We start from the raw sequence: 17,271 nt of genomic DNA on the forward strand, positions 1-17,271 counted from the left end.
GGAAGATGTCAGAGTTGCTTGTGTTCAGCATCAAAATCCACCACTCTTCTAGCTGTGCTTTGCTACAGTCATGGCAGAGAGGCAGTTACAATAATTATTAAAGATTTGTCAGGTAAACTATTGAGAGAAAATACCTCCAGCGGACTTAAAACCATTTCATTGGATGATTCATTTTAGATGTCACAGTTGCTATTGAATTCCTCAAACTAAATGGGCTGATAATAGAAAATACCTTTCTTCTTTTATAGTTCAGGTTACTCTTCATGTTTAGAATCGCTCATTTTATTTGGTTACATCAGATTTTCATAACCACCTTCAATTTTTTAAACACCAGATTTCATTTTTTCAATCCAGCCAATTAATTTTATTCTAGCAACTTAAACACTTAGAAATGGAATGATAACATGATATCATCCAGAGGTAACATCTCTGGAGGTGGGTATTACAGAAATATTTTTCTGAACCCTACTCTCATCCCCTAACTACCTGTATTATTCTGACATTAAGCACCATTTAGATCATGATCTCTAAAACCAAAAAATTGTCTGCTACCTACAGATGTCAGTCAGTTTCCTCTGAGGCAGTCTGTTTTTTACATATCATACCACTTCCTCCCCATCTTTTCAACTATGGACCTTGAGGTAGTACCTTTTCAGAACAGAATTAAATATGTTAATATGTGTGCAGCATTGAGCGTGTTATGTGACCATAAGTGCGATATGTATTAGATACTGTTATTATGTACAATATTTCTTAAGTTTGCTCACAACAGGTTCTGTTCATTAGCATAGAAATAAACATCAGAAAAGTAACATGATCAGATAGAAGTAGAGTATGGAAACGTAGCCATTAATTTCCGTGTCACATGAGACAGTAATTACATATTTTTAGGCTTAGTATAAATATTTTGAAAAAGTAGTAACAAAATGATCTTGATTGTATTCATTTTCATGTACTTCTCTATTTCTGAATAAATCTTTAAATTTTTTATGTTTTATTTGGGTTATAAAAGCACCTGTTTATATTCACTGTTTATTGTAGGTTGATACAGTAAAGCGCTTGCTAATTAAAAAGTTGCCTCCTGTTCTTGCTATACAATTGAAACGATTTGACTATGACTGGGAAAGAGAATGTGCAATTAAATTCAATGATTATTTTGAATTTCCACGAGAGCTAGACATGGAACCTTACACAGTACCAGGTGTTACAAAACTGGAAGAAAATAATATAAACCCAGACAAGCACTTGATACAACAGAATGAGCAGTCTGAAAGTGAGACAACAGGAAGCACGAAATACAGACTTGTGGGTGTGCTTGTACACAGTGGTCAAGCAAGTGGAGGACATTATTATTCTTACATCATTCAGAGGAATGGTAAAGATGGTGAGAGAAATCGCTGGTATAAATTTGATGACGGAGATGTAACAGAATGTAAAATGGATGATGATGAAGAAATGAAAAATCAGTGTTTTGGTGGAGAGTACATGGGAGAAGTATTTGATCATATGATGAAGCGAATGTCATACAGGCGCCAGAAAAGATGGTGGAATGCTTATATACTTTTTTATGAACGAATGGACACAATAGACCAAGATGATGAGATGATAAGATATATATCAGAGCTAACTATCACAAGACCCCATCAAATTATGTCACCAGCCATTGAGAGAAGTGTTCGAAAACAAAATGTGCAATTCATGCATAACCGAATGCAGTACAGTTTAGAGTATTTTCAGTTTGTGAAAAAACTGCTTACATGTAATGGTATTTATCTAAGCCCTGCTCCAGGTAAGTTTCTGGAATTTAGCTTTTTATCAATAAAGAATAATTTTTATTTCACTTACAGGATTTGTTTTCAGCCATAAATGCATATTAATATTTTCCTTCAATTTTCTGAAGGTTTCTTTCAGTTCCCTTCAGATTTCTTTTTCCTTTTTTCTTCAGAAAATGATTAGCCTCATTTTATTTTAAAGATGTCAGCTTTTTTTTAAATTGAAGATTTCTGTTTTTATATTTGTCAGAGAGGGACAAAAGGAGAGAGCATAAGCGAGGGAATGGCAGGCAGGACAGGCAGAGCAGGCAGAAGGTGAAGCAGACTTCCCACCAACCAAGGAGCCCCATGTGGGACTCCATCCCAGAACTCTGGGATCATGACCCAAGCCAAAGGCAGATGCTTAACTAAGCCACCCACGTGTCCCAGTGTCAGCACTTTTAGTTCATTATGTTGAAGTCAAATGTTAAAGAGCCCTGTATTTTTGAGTAGTGACACTCAGTATCTAGAAACATAGATGAACTTTTATTTATAATTTAACTCAAACAAGAGTTTAAACATGGTTTTTGAAGTGCTAAGATAGAAACCAAAGATTACTTTTAGCTAAGATCTTTCTAACATTGGGCTTGTTTGTTTCTATGTATGTTTTTTAAAGGACAAGATCACTTGTTGCCTGACGCAGAAGAAATCACTATGATTAGTATTCAGCTTGCCGCTAGATTCCTCTTTACCACTGGATTTCACACCAAGAAAATTGTCCGTGGCCCTGCCAGTGATTGGTACATGGCTTTGAATTTTATTCATATTATACTGAACTGCTTTATTTTTCCCTAGCCATGAGAATCTTATTTCAAACATAGGATAAAAATTTGTGGTAGTGTTGAAAGTGTTAAAATCGCTTAGTTTTAGTATGCCTTCTATTCAAAAAATTGACTCCTATTTCTATTAAGTCTTATCTTTTACTGTTTCATCATGAAAGTTTTAAGCTTTATCTAGATGGAATTTTGACAAGTTTAAAAATATGGAAGATTTTTTAAAAAAGATTTTATTTGTTTATTTGACAGAGATCACAGGTAGGCAGAGCAGCAGGCAGAGAGAGAGAGGAGGAAGGAAGCAGGCTCCCTGCTGAGCAGAGAGTCCGATGTGGGGCTCGATCCCAGGACCCTAGGATCATGACCGGAGCCAAAGGCAGAGGCTTTAACCCACTGAGCCACCCAATCACCCCCCTTTTTTTTTTTAAGATTTATTTATTCATCTGACTGAGTGAGAGATCACAAGTAGGCAGAGCAGCAGGCTGGGAGGATGGGGTAGGAGCAGGGTCCCTGATGAGCAGAGAGGCCGATGTGGGGCTCCATCCCAGGACCCTGAGATCATGACCTGCACAGAAGGCTGAGGCTTAACCCACTGAGCCACACAGGCATCCCAATATGGAATTTTTTTAAGTGTTTACAGTCTTAAGTTTCTAATTGTAAAAGTATGGAGGACATTATAATACCTTATCTAAGAGCTGTTTTCAGCATCTTTCAGAATAGAAGATTGTTCCCATCAGGACGGGATTTGAAAATACATATGCATCCGCACAAGTTCTCATTTAATTCATTTTGTGACTATAGGACTAGATCAGTTCTGATACTGTACCTAGAACCAACCATGACCATTAATTGTAGAGAACTTTCTTTTTTATTTGATTCATAGAAGTTTGTTGGTTCACTATAGAAATCAAAACAGAAGCACATTAATAAAAGTTGATATTCATATATTTTTCTGTTTTAGGTATGATGCGCTGTGCATTTTACTCCGTCATAGCAAAAATGTGCGGTTTTGGTTTGCTCATAATGTTCTTTTTAATGTTTCAAATCGCTTCTCTGAATATCTCCTTGAGTGCCCTAGTGCAGAAGTGAGGGGTGCATTTGCAAAGCTTATAGTATTTATTGCACATTTTTCTTTGCAAGATGGGCCTTGTCCTTCATCATTTACATCTCCTGGACTTACTGGTCAGGTAATTGAAAACTTTTCTCTAACAGTGAAATACAAGTAAATTCTTTTTCCCTGCAAGATCAAATCACTAAACATATGCGTTTGTTTTACATGTATACCATATATATACAGCCATGCATAAATTATTGCGTTTATTAAAATTATTTCACAGCAATAGGTATGATTATTGGGTGCTTTCAGAATATAAGGAAAATTTTTTCTGTTTATTCAGTTACTAGCAGTTATTCAGATTACATATATTCAGAGAGGGTTTACTTTTATAATGGCTAAATTTGCCTATTTATAATGGCTAAATATGCCTATTTAGCATAAAACTGTACACACGGATTTTATTTTTTTGCAGTTAAAACAGTTAACATCTACAATGAAATTTCCAGCTCTTCCAGCTCTCTAAAGCAACTCTTTTTAGTAATTTCCTTCCTGATATTTCTGCCTAATGCAGTCATATATATGAACATACCCCTAATGCAAACATACATATGGGAAGTATCCTTTTCTCCATCTGGTTGCTAATAAAATATTTTATTCTTCACAGGCATGTGATAATTTAAGCTTGAGTGATCACTTACTAAGAGCAGTATTAAATCTCCTCAGAAGAGAGGTTTCAGAGCATGGCCGTCATTTACAACAATATTTCAATCTGTTTGTAATGTATGCCAATTTAGGTAAGAATTCTTTTTAATTCCATATAATGTATTATTTCACATTTAGTATTAAATGATGAATGTATTTTAATGCAGTGATGAGATCTAATTTCTTCTGAAACAGAGGCAGTAGTCCATATTTATGTAGTTGAAATCCATTGCAGATTTTTTGTATCACTTTTTAATGGGAATTCTCATCTTGGATTCTGGTAGTTTATGCAGTCTTGCTCATATTTTTTATCTCTTAATGCTGGTTTTAAAAAAACTGTTTCACACGCTTTATCCCACATGATTCAGATCAGAATTCCATTTTCTGAAGGATCCCAGGTGGTTACATTTGTCAGGTTTAGGAATCACTTCCTATGGGGCGCCTGTGTGGCTCAGTTGGTTAAGCGACTGCCTTCAGCTCAGCTCACGATCCTAGAGTCCTAGGATCAAGTCCCTCATTGGGCTCCCTGCTCAGTAGGGAGCCTGCTTCTCCTTCTGACCCTTGACCCTTCCCCCTCAATGCTCTCTCACACTTTCTCTCCCTCAAATAAAATCTTTAAGGGAAAAAAAAAAGAATCACTTCTTAAAGAAGTTGCATTGTATATATCTGTGTTTTTGTTAAAATAAATGGAAGGCAGTGAAAATGTACATAATTTATTAACTTCTGTTGAAATCAATAACTTCAAAATATGCTTTTCTGGTGTTCATTTCTTCTTAGTTGTTCCAGAGTGCTTACTTAAAATGTTAAGCTATGTTTTTTTGTTAGGCTTATTATTCTATTGTGTTTTGATTAGATTTTTTAGTTTTTTTGTCATACCCACCACAACTAGAGTATAAAATCCTGTCATCAGGGTTTTTTGCACAATAGTTCTTAGTCACTGTTTTCTGAATGGATGGATAGTCAAGAATATACATAATAAATTTTCTAAAATTTTTAATATTCTTATAAATTATTGTTTAGGAAGAGTAAATTTCTTACATTTAACATTTAAACATCAGTGATTCAGATTTTGATGCCCCAATAGCTCAGAATTACTAATCTTTTGAGATGTAATTTAGTTGAAAATTTTACAATATTAATATATATTTGGGTAGAAGTTTATGAGGAATTGATTCAGAGGTCATTTTACTTATTTATTTTTAAAGGTTTTATTTATTTGAAAAACAGCAAGAGTATGAGGTGCAAGGGGCATCCGGGGACAGAGCAGGGAGCCCGATGTGGGACTCCATCCCAGCACCCTGGGATCATGACCTGAGCCAAAGGCAGATGTTTAACCAACTGAGCCATCCAGGCACACCCCAGAGATCATTTTAATTACAGATATTTTGTATTCAAGGTTAAATTATTTATCCAGACGTTCCTCTTTGTAAAGTATAATCTGTATGAACTTAACTAGTAGTCACTGCTAATTACTTAATAGAAAACTTTACTTTTGTTCTCTTTTTTCCCCGTTGTTTCCGTAGTGTATTATCCTTTCCCTTATGTATCTCTAATTGAGATTCTGGGAATCTTATAGTTAAGAGGGAAGAGGGTATCACACAAACAAACACACATTGTTCTTGTTTTTCTGGTGCAAAAAGATACTTTTATTGTAGCACAGGGACAGGATACATGGGCAGAAAGAGCTACCAAGTTTTGTGGGGGAGGTTATCCTTATTTTTATTCATTTTTTTAATGCAAAACTATTAAATTTAAGCATTCACAGAAATGATATTTTGTAGGTTTTTGTTTTTAAAGATTTTATTATTTATTTGACAGAGATCACAGGTAGGAAGAGAGGCAGCCAGAGAGAGAGGAAGGGAAGCAGGCTCCTTGCTGGGCAGAGAGCCTGATACGGGGCTCGATCCCAGGACCCTGGGATCATGACCTGAGCTGAAGACAGAGGCTTTAACCCACTAAGCCACCCAGGCGCCCCATTGTTTTTGTTTTTTTAAGAGTGCACATGAAAGCATGTGTGGTTGGGAGGTGGGGCAAGGGGAGAGGGAGACAGAATCTTAAGCTAGCTCGCTAGCTCCAGAGCAGAACCTGACAAGGGGCTCAATCCCATGATCCTGAAATCAGGGCCTGAGCCAAAATCAAGAGTCAGATGCTTAAGCAACAGAGCCACCTAGGCATACCTATAATTTTTGTATTTTCCTTTCAGTTATTGTTTATTTACAGATCATTTATTATTGGTCCATAGTAGAATTTAATAGTAATAATTAATTATGGCAATATAAATATATAATTTAATTAATATAATATAATAATATAATATAAAATATAATTTAATATATATTAAAGCCTTATTTTAGGTTTCAGAATATTTTGGATTTTAGAAAGGTGAAACATTGCATATGCCATACATTCTTTTCTTTTCCATGAAAATTTTCACTATGTCTCATATTTCTCCCATAATTTCTTTTTTTTAATTATGTTACATTGGTCACCCTATAGTAGGTCATTAGTTTTTGATGTAGTGTTCCATGATTCATTCATTGTTCACATATAACACCCAGTGCTCCATGCGGGACGTGCCCTCCTTAAGCCATACATTCTTTGACCTTCTCAGTAAGGTCTGCAGCAGTACCCCATAATCAAACATCTGGATATTTCAGTAATAAATATTCATTCTGTGACAGTGGCTAGGGAGTATCATAACAGTTAAAACCAGGTAGCCTTCACCAAAAAATGTGTTGTGACATGAACATTATTTTTTTTTTCCCAAAGATTTATTTGCCAGAGAGAAAGATCACAAACAGGGGAGAAGTAGGTTCCCTGCTGAGCGGGAGCCTGATGTGGGACTCAATCCCAGGACTCTGAGATCATGGTCTGAGCCGAAGGCAGATGCTTACGCTACTGAGCCCAGGCATTCCAACACCAGCATTATTTAAAAAAAAAAAAAAACTAGGTTTTTCAGGATTTTTGAATTTCATATAAGACATTGCGAACCTGTCTTTTTTGGTCTTGGGAATACAGTAATGCATAAAGAATTTTAATGAGATGGGGCACCTGGGTGGCTCAGTGGGTTAAGCCTCTGCCTTCGGCTCGGGTCATGGTCTCGGGGCCCTGGGATCGAGCCCTGTGTCGGGCTCCCTGCTCAGTGGGGAGCCTGCTTTCCCCCTCTCTCTGCCTGCTTCTCTGCCTACTTGTGATCTCTCTCACTCTGTCAAATAAATAAATAAAATATTTTAATAAAAAAGAATTCTAATGGAATATAAAATATTGTGATACAAGGGAAAATACAAGTGCTATCATACACATCCAAGGCATATCTGAACTACACTTAGTAAGAAGGGCTTGCTGGAGAAAGTAATATGGGAATTTGTTGGTAAACGGAGTGAATGGCGTATTGGACAAATAAGTTACTGAAGGTTACTCAGTATGAATTGAATTGGTGAAAGATATGACATACAAGAAGGAATTAGCAAGGTGCTCTAACACATGGTGTTTTGACAAGTCTTGTGAGAAAAAGTTTTTAGTTTATCATGAGGGCATTGAGAACCGTTACAGCACAGCAGTAGTCCTCCCCCAACTTCTCTATGGTTTCTGTCTGTGGTTTTCGTTATGTGCACTGTGGTCTAGATGTGTACGATCCTCCCCTTGAGGTACTGACAGAAGGTCAGTGGTAGCCTAACATTACATCACAACATCATTCACATAGGCATTTTACCATCTCACATCATCACAAGACTGGTGAGTAGAGTATAGTAAGGTATTTCAAGAGAAAGATTACATCCACATAACTTTACTACAGTGCGTTGTTAAAATTGTTCTGTGTTATTGTTGTTAATCCCTTATCATGTGTAACTTAAAAAGTATGTGAGTATGGGTGAAAAACACTGTATCTATATAGATCAAGTCTTGGAGGTCTTGGAACATATTCCTGGGGTATAAGGGAGGCCTATTTATTAATATTTGCCTTAGAAAGATTATACTGATTACTAGCTCATTCAGTAGTAGACCATGGGACTCTTGATCTCGGGTTCAAGCCTCACATGGGTGTAGAGATTACTTGAAAAAAAAAATTTTTTTTTAAAGAAAAAGACCAAGATATCACTTGAAGTGAGAGAGTAGTGGTGCCATTACTCAGAGGAAACATAGGAAGGGGAACCCATTTGGGAAGATTAAAAGTATGTTTCCACACTAAAATGAAGAAGTTCAGTGAACAGTGAGATGTGTATATCCAAATTTTAAATCATTTCAATGAATATATCTAATACTGTAGACTTAATCACAGGAAAAGTAACTAGGATCAGGAGAATGGGAACTTTAGAGAAACACCATCTTCATAGCTAGGAAGAAGAATCCACAAGTAAGATAAAGAAATAGCAAAAAAAGAGAGGTAGAAAGAAAATGAGAGAGGAAATCCACGGTTAAAGAGTTTTGAGAAGTAGGAATTAAGAACTGTTTTTACCTTCAAAGAAAGGTTGAGACAGGCACTAAATGGTCATGAGATTTGGAAAAATAAGGGAGGTAGAAATAGCAAATTTAGACCTCTCCTCCTTTTCTTTTCTTTCTTTTTTTTTTTTTATTTTTTGCTTGAGAAAGGAAAAGAGGATGGTAGTTTATAAAAGAAATTTTATTTCTGATTTGATTTGGTTTCTGTCTTTACTACCTCACTTTGGTTTTTTTTTTTATTAATTTTTTTTTAGGAGCTGCTGAGTGGCTCGGTCGGTTAGGTGTCTCCCTTTGACTCAGGTCATGATCCCCAGGTCCTGGGATTAAGTTTCTCACCGGGCTCCTTGCTCAGCAGGGAGCCTCCTTCTCCCTCTCCTGCTCCCCCTGCTTGTGCACATGCATTTTCGCTCTCTCTCTCGAATAAATAAATGAAACCTTAGAAAGTAATTATTATTTATTTATTCATTCATTGGTGAGAGAGAGTGAGAACATGAGCAGGAGTTGGGGAAGGACAAAGGGAAAGGAAGAAGCAGACTCCCTGCTAAGCAGGGAGCCCAATGAGGGGTTCAGTCTCAAGACCCCCCAGAATCATGACTGAGCAACGACGGACACATAACCAACCAAGCCACCCAGGTGCCCCTACCTTACTTTATAATGATGAGAGTTGCCATCTAGGCCACTCTTAGGTCTCTAGATCCAAAGAGTATTATTTCCCTAGAGCTCAGTGTTACTGAAATCCCACAGTCACAATTTCAGTTAGAATAATTAAACTAAATCAATGTATTTTTTGTTCTGCTTGTATTTCTGTAGTCTAAACAGAGTAGATGAACTTCCATAAAACTACAGGCAGCTACATTAGATAATTACTTTTTATTAGTGCAACACTTGCCATTCTAATTCTTTTTATTTCTCCAACATGGATTCTTCTCCCCTTTTTGATAGGCATGGCAGAAAAGACACAGCTTCTGAAATTGAGTGTACCTGCTACATTTATGCTAGTGTCTTTAGATGAAGGACCAGGTCCTCCAATCAAATATCAGTATGCTGAATTGGGCAAGTTATATTCAGTAGTGTCTCAGCTGATACGCTGTTGCAATGTCTCATCAAGAATGCAGTCTTCAATCAATGGTAAAGTAGATTTTTATTCTATATCTTAACAATAATCATAGACTTCTGTATTAAATCTCTGAATATTTATAAAAATGAACTAAAAGCCTGAAGGCTCATGCTTTTGTTATTTTTTTAAACCATGAAGCTGTTTCACATGTTCAAAAAAAATTTTTTTTTAATTTACTACCTACTCTGGTAAATCCCTTAAATTATGAAATTGTTGGCTTAAAAATTTTAACTTTAATTTTTGTCTTCAGTGTCAGTGTTTGCATTTTTTTTTATCTTACCATCTTGGAATACATCTGATTATTTTAATGAATATTTTACTGGACTTAGGAAAGTTAATTTATAGTCAGTTTTTGAAGTAAAAAATTCAGTACTATAATTTTTTATAGAAGTTAATTGGCTTTTCACTGATGATGATCTATTCTAGGTAATCCCCCTCTTCCCAATCCTTTTGGTGATCCTAATTTATCACAGCCTATAATGCCAATTCAGCAGAATGTGGCAGACATTTTGTTCGTGAGAACAAGTTACGTGAAGAAAATTATCGAAGACTGCAGTAACTCAGAGGAAACCATCAAATTGCTTCGTTTTTGCTGCTGGGAGAATCCTCAGTTCTCTTCTACTGTCCTCAGTGAACTTCTCTGGCAGGTTAGAGGAAAATAAACATTCATATGCCCATAACTTGATTTAGATTCCTTTAAATTAGTAATTCAACTATCTTTTACTTGTTCTAGGTTGCATATTCATACACCTATGAACTTCGGCCATATTTGGATTTACTTTTGCAGATTTTACTTATTGAAGATTCTTGGCAGACTCACAGGTGAATACACGCTTTTGCTACCAGAATAATTACATTTTTTTAGGTTCTAGAAATAATAATTGAAATTACCAGCTGCCAAATATACTTTTATTTCTTGAAGCTCTGTTGTTTTATCTTAGAAACAATAATAAGAAATTAGGAGTGCCTTGCTGGCTCAGTTGATAGAACATATGACTCTTGATGTCAGGATTGTGAGTTTGAGCCCCAATTTCAGTGTAGAGATTACTTTTTTTGTTTCATTTAAAAAAAAATTTTTTTTTTTAATTTGACAGAGTGACAGCAGGAGAGGGAACACAAACAGGGGGAGTGGGAGATGGAGAAGCAGGCCTCCTGCCAAGCAGGAAGCCCAATGCAGGGCTTGATGCCAGGACCCTAGGATCTCAACTCGAGCCGAAGGCAGACGCTTAATGACTGAGCCACCCAGGTGCCCCATAGTATAGAGATTACTTAAAAATAAAATCTTCATTTAAAAAAAAAGAAATAATAATTAAAAAATTAAAATGAAGGGGCACCTGGGCGGCTCCTCAGTCAGTTAAGCATCTACCTTCAGCTCAGATCATGATCTCAATGTCCTGGAATAGACCCCCAAATCTGGCTTCTTCTCCCTTTGCCATCCCCCTGTTTGTGCTCTCTCTCCTCTCTCTGCCAAATAAATAAAATGTTTTTAAAAAATTAAAACAAATATAATTTTGTTTCATTTTTAATGTTTTGACCTAAAGTTCCAGTTTCACTCTTAACATTCGTTTTTTTTTCCTTCTCCTTAATGTTTTTTACTTTTTTTTTTTTTTTTTTTAATAATAAAACTAGCTTAGGGGGCGGGGCGCCTGGGTGGCTCAGTCATTAAGCATCTGCCTTCCGCTCTGGTCGAGTTACTAGGGTCCTGGGATCAAGCCCTACATTAGGCTCCCTGCTTGGCAGGAAGCCTGCTTCTCCCACTCCCACTCCCCCTACTTGTGTTCTGTCTTTCTTTGTCTTCTATCAAATACATAATACCTGAAAAAAGAAAGAAAGAAAACTTAGCTTAGTCTTTTGATAAGTATTTAAGCTCCATATGAATATTTTCAGATTATTTTATACATGAGGTTTTTTTATTCAGTTTTGTTTCATTTTTAATGATTTATTTATCTTAGTGAATGTTGGCAGGGCAGGGGGGTACTAGGGAGGGGCAGAGAGAGAGTCTTAAACAGATTCTGCACTCAGGGAAGAGCTCAACACAGAGCTGGATCTCACCACCCTGTGATCACAACTTGATCCCAAACCAAAAGTTTGGACGTTTAACTGACTGTGCTACCAAGATGCCCCTGTACTTGTTCTTTAATTAGTTAATATGGTAACATTTAGTTTCTAAAAGTAATCGTAGTCTATTAGTGGTTTTTATAAGTATATGAAGAGTCAAAAGCGGTAGCTTTTTTTTTTTTAATTGAGAGAGAGAGCATAAGCAGGGTGATGAGGGAGAAGCAGACTCCGCACTGAGCCAGGAGCCCCCATGAGGAGCTCTGTCCCAGGACCCTGAGATCATGACCTGAGCCAAAGGCAGATGCTTAACTCACTGCACCACCCAGGTGTCCCAAAAGTGCTAAGTTTTTAGAACGAAAGTTATTCTGCTCTAAGTCTTTATCCCCAAATTCCTCTATATGTTCTTTGACATAAAATTAAGCCCACAGGAATTTTTTTTTTTTTTAAGTAGTTTCCACACCCAGTTGGAGCCCAATACGGGGGTAGAACTCACCACCCTAAGCTCAAGAACTGAGCTGAAATCAGCACACTTAACCAGCTGAGCCACCCAGGGGCCCACAAGTTATGATATAGAATTAGTTATCCAATATCCCTCATTTTTCTTGCAAAAGCATTATCTTATAATAGTTTATTTTAAAAGGAAACAAATACAAGCATATTGTCACCCATTAGCCATAATCAAAAGAAAAAGATGAAAATGCTTTTTTTTTTTTAGGATTTTACTTTTTTCTTTGTAAAAGAGAAAGACACAAGCAAGGGGAGCAGCAGAGGGAGAGGAAGAAGCAGATTCCCTGCCGAGTAGGAGCCTGATGTGGGACTCAATCCCAGTACCCTGGGACCATGACCTGAGTCAAAGGCAGGCGCTTTACTGACTGAGCTGCCCAAGCATCCTACATTATTTTATAAATTTGTAGTGCTTAATCATTACAATCTTGAATTTCAGGGGGACTAGAAATGCTAGACTTTTTGAATTAATATTTTAATTTGTCATCTAATTAGCCATCACGGATTTCAAACAAATCAGTTAATGTCAAAATAGCATTAAACAAAACCAGTCACCATGAAACAAAAGTATTAAAACTTTCAACCTACACTTGTTTATTACTCAGTTCCTATTTCAGTATCATGAGAGAATTTGATTTATTTTTTAAATTTTATTTGAATTCTAGTTAGCTAACATACAGTAATATTGGTTTCAGAAGTAGATTTCAGTGATTGATCATTTACAAAGAATACCTGGTGCACATTCTACTACCTGCCCTCCTAAATGCTCATCACCCAGTTACTTCCATCCACTCCTACACACCTCCCCCAGCAACCCTCAGGTGTTCTCTGTGGTTAAGTCTCTTGGTTTGTTTTCTCTCTCTTTTTTTTCCTCCTTTCCCACATGTTCATCTGTTTGTTTCTTAAATTCTACATAAGAGTGAGATTATAATGAACATTTAGCTTATTCAGTTTACATTACAAAGTATCTGCTACGTGCCACACCAGTAATAGGCAACAGGACAGGTAAAGACAATATGGTTTACAATGGTATATAAAAAGCAGTTGTAGTAATGATAAGGTGGCAAAAATACCATCAGACTTCATTATCACCTAAAACTAAAGAATAAAGTAGAGTATATACTACAAAACCATTGTTTCCAAGATATACAAGACTTAGATTATGAAGTGTGTATACTGCAAAACAAAGCACAAAACAGGTGCCTGCCTGGCTCAATCAGAAGAGCATGCAACTCTTGATCTTGGGGTTGGGAGTTCAAGGCCCACATTTTAGGTTTAAGATTACCAAAATAAATAAAAACATAACACAAAACCAAAAAATTGGGTTTTTATTTGGAATACAGTGATGTTCCTAGTAAGTCAGGTAAATGGTGAAAAGGAGAATTTCTCTAGAGACTTTCTATCTAGGTCCTCCTAAAAAAGAAAGAAAGCACATTTTGCCCACAAATAATTTTAAATTGGCTTTTGAGAAAAACAAGAAGTAACTGGATGTATAAAATGTTATGCTGATACTTGGTTAGAACTTCAGTTCAATCTAATTATTCGCAAATCAGACAACTTCACTCTTGCCTTTAAAAATTGCTTTATGTGCCGTATGTATATTCTAATGATTTGAATTCAAGTTCATTTTGTACTGTGAAATTTTGTCACATAGTCACTAGACTCTGCAGTCTTTAAAAAAAAAGAAAAAGGCTCTGGAGGGCTCCTGGGTGGCTCAGTCAGTTAAGCATCCACCTCTTGGTTTTGGCTAAAATTATAGTCTCAGGGTTATGGGATTAATTCTGTGAGGCTCCATGCCCAGTGGGAAGTCTGTTTGAGGTTCTCTCTTTACCTCTCCCTCTGCCCCTGTGCCTCCTGCACATGTGCACTCACACTCTCCCTTCTTTCTCTAGAATAAATTAAATCTTTTTAAAAGAATGCTCTGACTCAATAACGATCAAACTGAAATTATGTTCAACTGAAACAGTCTTGCAGACATATAGTTAACTTTAATCCTTAATTCAATATTACTGATGCATTTAATTTATAGTTAGCAAAATAATACTGGGTTAATAATTTGAGTAAGACTTTAGTCTTTTCAGTCAGACTTTAGCCATCTCTCCACCTTGCTGGCTTTATGACAGTAGGCAAACTGAATTCTGTACTTGTCTTTTCATCTTTTAAATGGATTTATTCCTTAGGTAATTAACTCCAGGGCTAAATGGATTCGATGATTACATCAAAACATGTATTAAATGGCACAGTGTTAGCTACCAAATACTATAAATATTTATATTTTATTCTTTTTTAGAATTCATAATGCACTTAAAGGAATCCCAGATGATCGAGATGGTTTGTTTGATACAATTCAGCGCTCTAAGAATCACTATCAAAAAAGAGCATACCAGTGTATAAAATGTATGGTAGCACTCTTTAGCAATTGTGCTGTTGCTTACCAAATATTACAGGTGAGAATTTTTTTCTCAAATCATGTAATAATCTGTATCATAATTAAGAACTGCTTTAAAAGAATTGTGAAAATTTGGGCTTAGAAGTTAACATTGAAAATTATTCTAAATTATTTCTTTTTTTTTTTTTTCCTCTTTTGAAGGGTAATGGAGATCTTAAAAGAAAGTGGACCTGGGCAGTGGAATGGCTTGGAGATGAACTTGAAAGAAGACCATATACTGGCAATCCTCAATATCCTTACAATAACTGGTCTCCCCCAGTGCAAAGCAATGAAACATCAAATGGCTATTTTTTGGAGAGATCACAAAGTGCAAGGATGACTCTTGCAAAAGCTTGTGAACTCTGCCCAGAAGAGGTAAAAAAAGCCACCAAAGGGCAGCAGATAAAAATGGAAGAAAAAAAAGTAATTTTTTATATTTATAGGCCAGTGTTTATTAATTTCAAGAAATTGTGTTGCGGTTTTGTTGGCTTTAATGTTCTTTGTTGCTTGATTTTGTTTTTACGGAATCAAATGAAGTTAGTAACTCCTTTGTTAGAGAAATTCCTGTGAAATTTTCTAAAAATTACATATCTGGAAAAATCTAATTTTTTTCTCTGATTGTTAGTTATTTTATTTGCTTTAAATGAAAAAAAGGTGAACAGTCAGCTGGTACATTTTATAAACTTTTTTTCTGAAAAAGAAATTAAAATAAATTTAAAGTTACTTTCATAATCAAATTACTAATCTCTTAATTTAAAATTAGGAGCCAGATGATCAAGATGCTCCAGATGAGCATGAGTCATCTCTACCAGAAGATACCCCATTGTATCTTCATTCGTCTGGTTCTCACTGTCAACAGGTAAGTAAGACTTCAGTGGGTTATGGTTTTTTGTTTTTGTTTTTATTGAGTAAGTTTTTGTACTTTACCAAAAAAAAGAGAATTTAGTTATTTTTCTTACATGTTTTGTAAACTTTCAGCTCTATGAAGTAATAAAGGGATTATTCATAATAGCTTTGCCAGGATGATCAGAGGAAGAGAGTGGTTAGAGTTGGGGTCATGTTGCAGCATGTCTACCCTTATGGCATTTTTCCTGGCCAGTTTGGTAATACTCTTGTGCTATTATAGTTAATAAAAATATGTGATACTTCACATGAACATAAAATTAATAACTGTTGAAGAAACGTTAAGACAAACATATCTTGGTTACCTTTGCTCCAGTATTCCTTTGCAGTAAAAATGTTTTACAAAATCAATTGGAGTGATTTCAATAGATGATGAGTCATTGGGGAAAAATGATAACTGGTAAGAAATAACATGAACAGTTCAACTTTCATTGAAAAACAAGAATTTGGAGAAATGTTTCAGGAAAGATTGTCCCAAGTTTAAACCACAGACATGACTAATTGAGGTTTTTAAATTTAATATGCCTCAAAGTCATGTGAAGGCACTTGTTAAAAACAGGTTACTAAGTTCCAACTCCAGGATTTCTGACCATCAGAGGTGGAGTATAAGACTGTATTCTGACAAGTTTCCAGGTGATACTGATGCTGCTGGTCTGTGGACCACAGTGAGAGCACCAATTCTATTAGTGCAATATTTGGTGATAAACACTTTTAAAATACTTCCCTTGTGAAAGTAGAATACAGTTTTATCATAAAGACAAATTTTCTTGAAATAGTTTATTGTTATATCATACTTAAATTCCTTAGAATATTAGAATTGAATTATAGGTTAATTTGTAACTACTACATTATTGTTTTTAGATAAATCCCTAGAACAGACATGTCAACTTTTACACAAACTTTATCCTATGATTTTTCATTTTAATTTTAATATATGAAAAGTTTGACATACTGCTCTCTTTCACCCTCTCAGAATAATCATGTGCATGGACAGCCATATACAGGGCCAGCAGCACAACACTTGAACAACCACCAAAAAACTGGCCAACACACGCAAGAAAATTTTGAAAGCAATGAAGAAGTATCCTTATCTCAAATGAAGGATCAGTGAAATACCTATCATTAACTGCTTCCTTTACGACCATGCACTCAGGCCTTACTGTCCAAACTTTTTCTGTGTCTGGCTGATATTGAAAACAAGAGAAACTGTTCAGCATGGAGTGGAGAGTCTATTCACTGTCTCATTTGCAGAAATTAGTTGTCAATATATATAAGCCACCTGCAGGGGAAAGTGTATAGTGTTTTGTATTAAATGGCTGATACTAATATGTAAATGGCAAAGATGTATATAGTATATTAATGTTGGACTATTAATTCTTAACCAAGAGAATTTTTTTTTGATGAAGAGTCACAGTTCTACAAAAAAATAATTTTCTTGTTTTGTTGCTGCATTCTGCATCCAGTATTGTCTGCTTCAT

At 35.7% G+C, this 17,271-nt stretch overlaps 1 protein-coding gene across 1 annotated transcript in view; it reads left to right on the forward strand.

Moving 5' to 3' along the window:
• The window catches only part of LOC308337760 (ubiquitin carboxyl-terminal hydrolase 9X-like), a 155,407-nt gene extending 138,382 nt beyond the window's left edge, over positions 1-17,025 (forward strand). Inside the window, exons 35-45 of the mRNA XM_080795942.1 lie at positions 1,042-1,789; positions 2,428-2,551; positions 3,546-3,771; positions 4,306-4,435; positions 9,726-9,911; positions 10,327-10,547; positions 10,634-10,722; positions 14,753-14,909; positions 15,053-15,265; positions 15,654-15,749; positions 16,767-17,025. Coding sequence (XP_080652068.1) covers positions 1,042-1,789; positions 2,428-2,551; positions 3,546-3,771; positions 4,306-4,435; positions 9,726-9,911; positions 10,327-10,547; positions 10,634-10,722; positions 14,753-14,909; positions 15,053-15,265; positions 15,654-15,749; positions 16,767-16,904 — 2,328 coding nt within the window. The 3' untranslated portion in view covers positions 16,905-17,025. The remainder of the gene's footprint in view (positions 1-1,041; positions 1,790-2,427; positions 2,552-3,545; positions 3,772-4,305; positions 4,436-9,725; positions 9,912-10,326; positions 10,548-10,633; positions 10,723-14,752; positions 14,910-15,052; positions 15,266-15,653; positions 15,750-16,766) is intronic.
• The last annotated feature ends 246 nt before the right edge of the window (positions 17,026-17,271 follow it).

This window comes from Martes martes (genome assembly GCF_963455335.1).
Source record: "Martes martes genome assembly, chromosome: Y".
In the NCBI taxonomy this organism is placed as follows: domain Eukaryota; kingdom Metazoa; phylum Chordata; class Mammalia; order Carnivora; family Mustelidae; genus Martes; species Martes martes.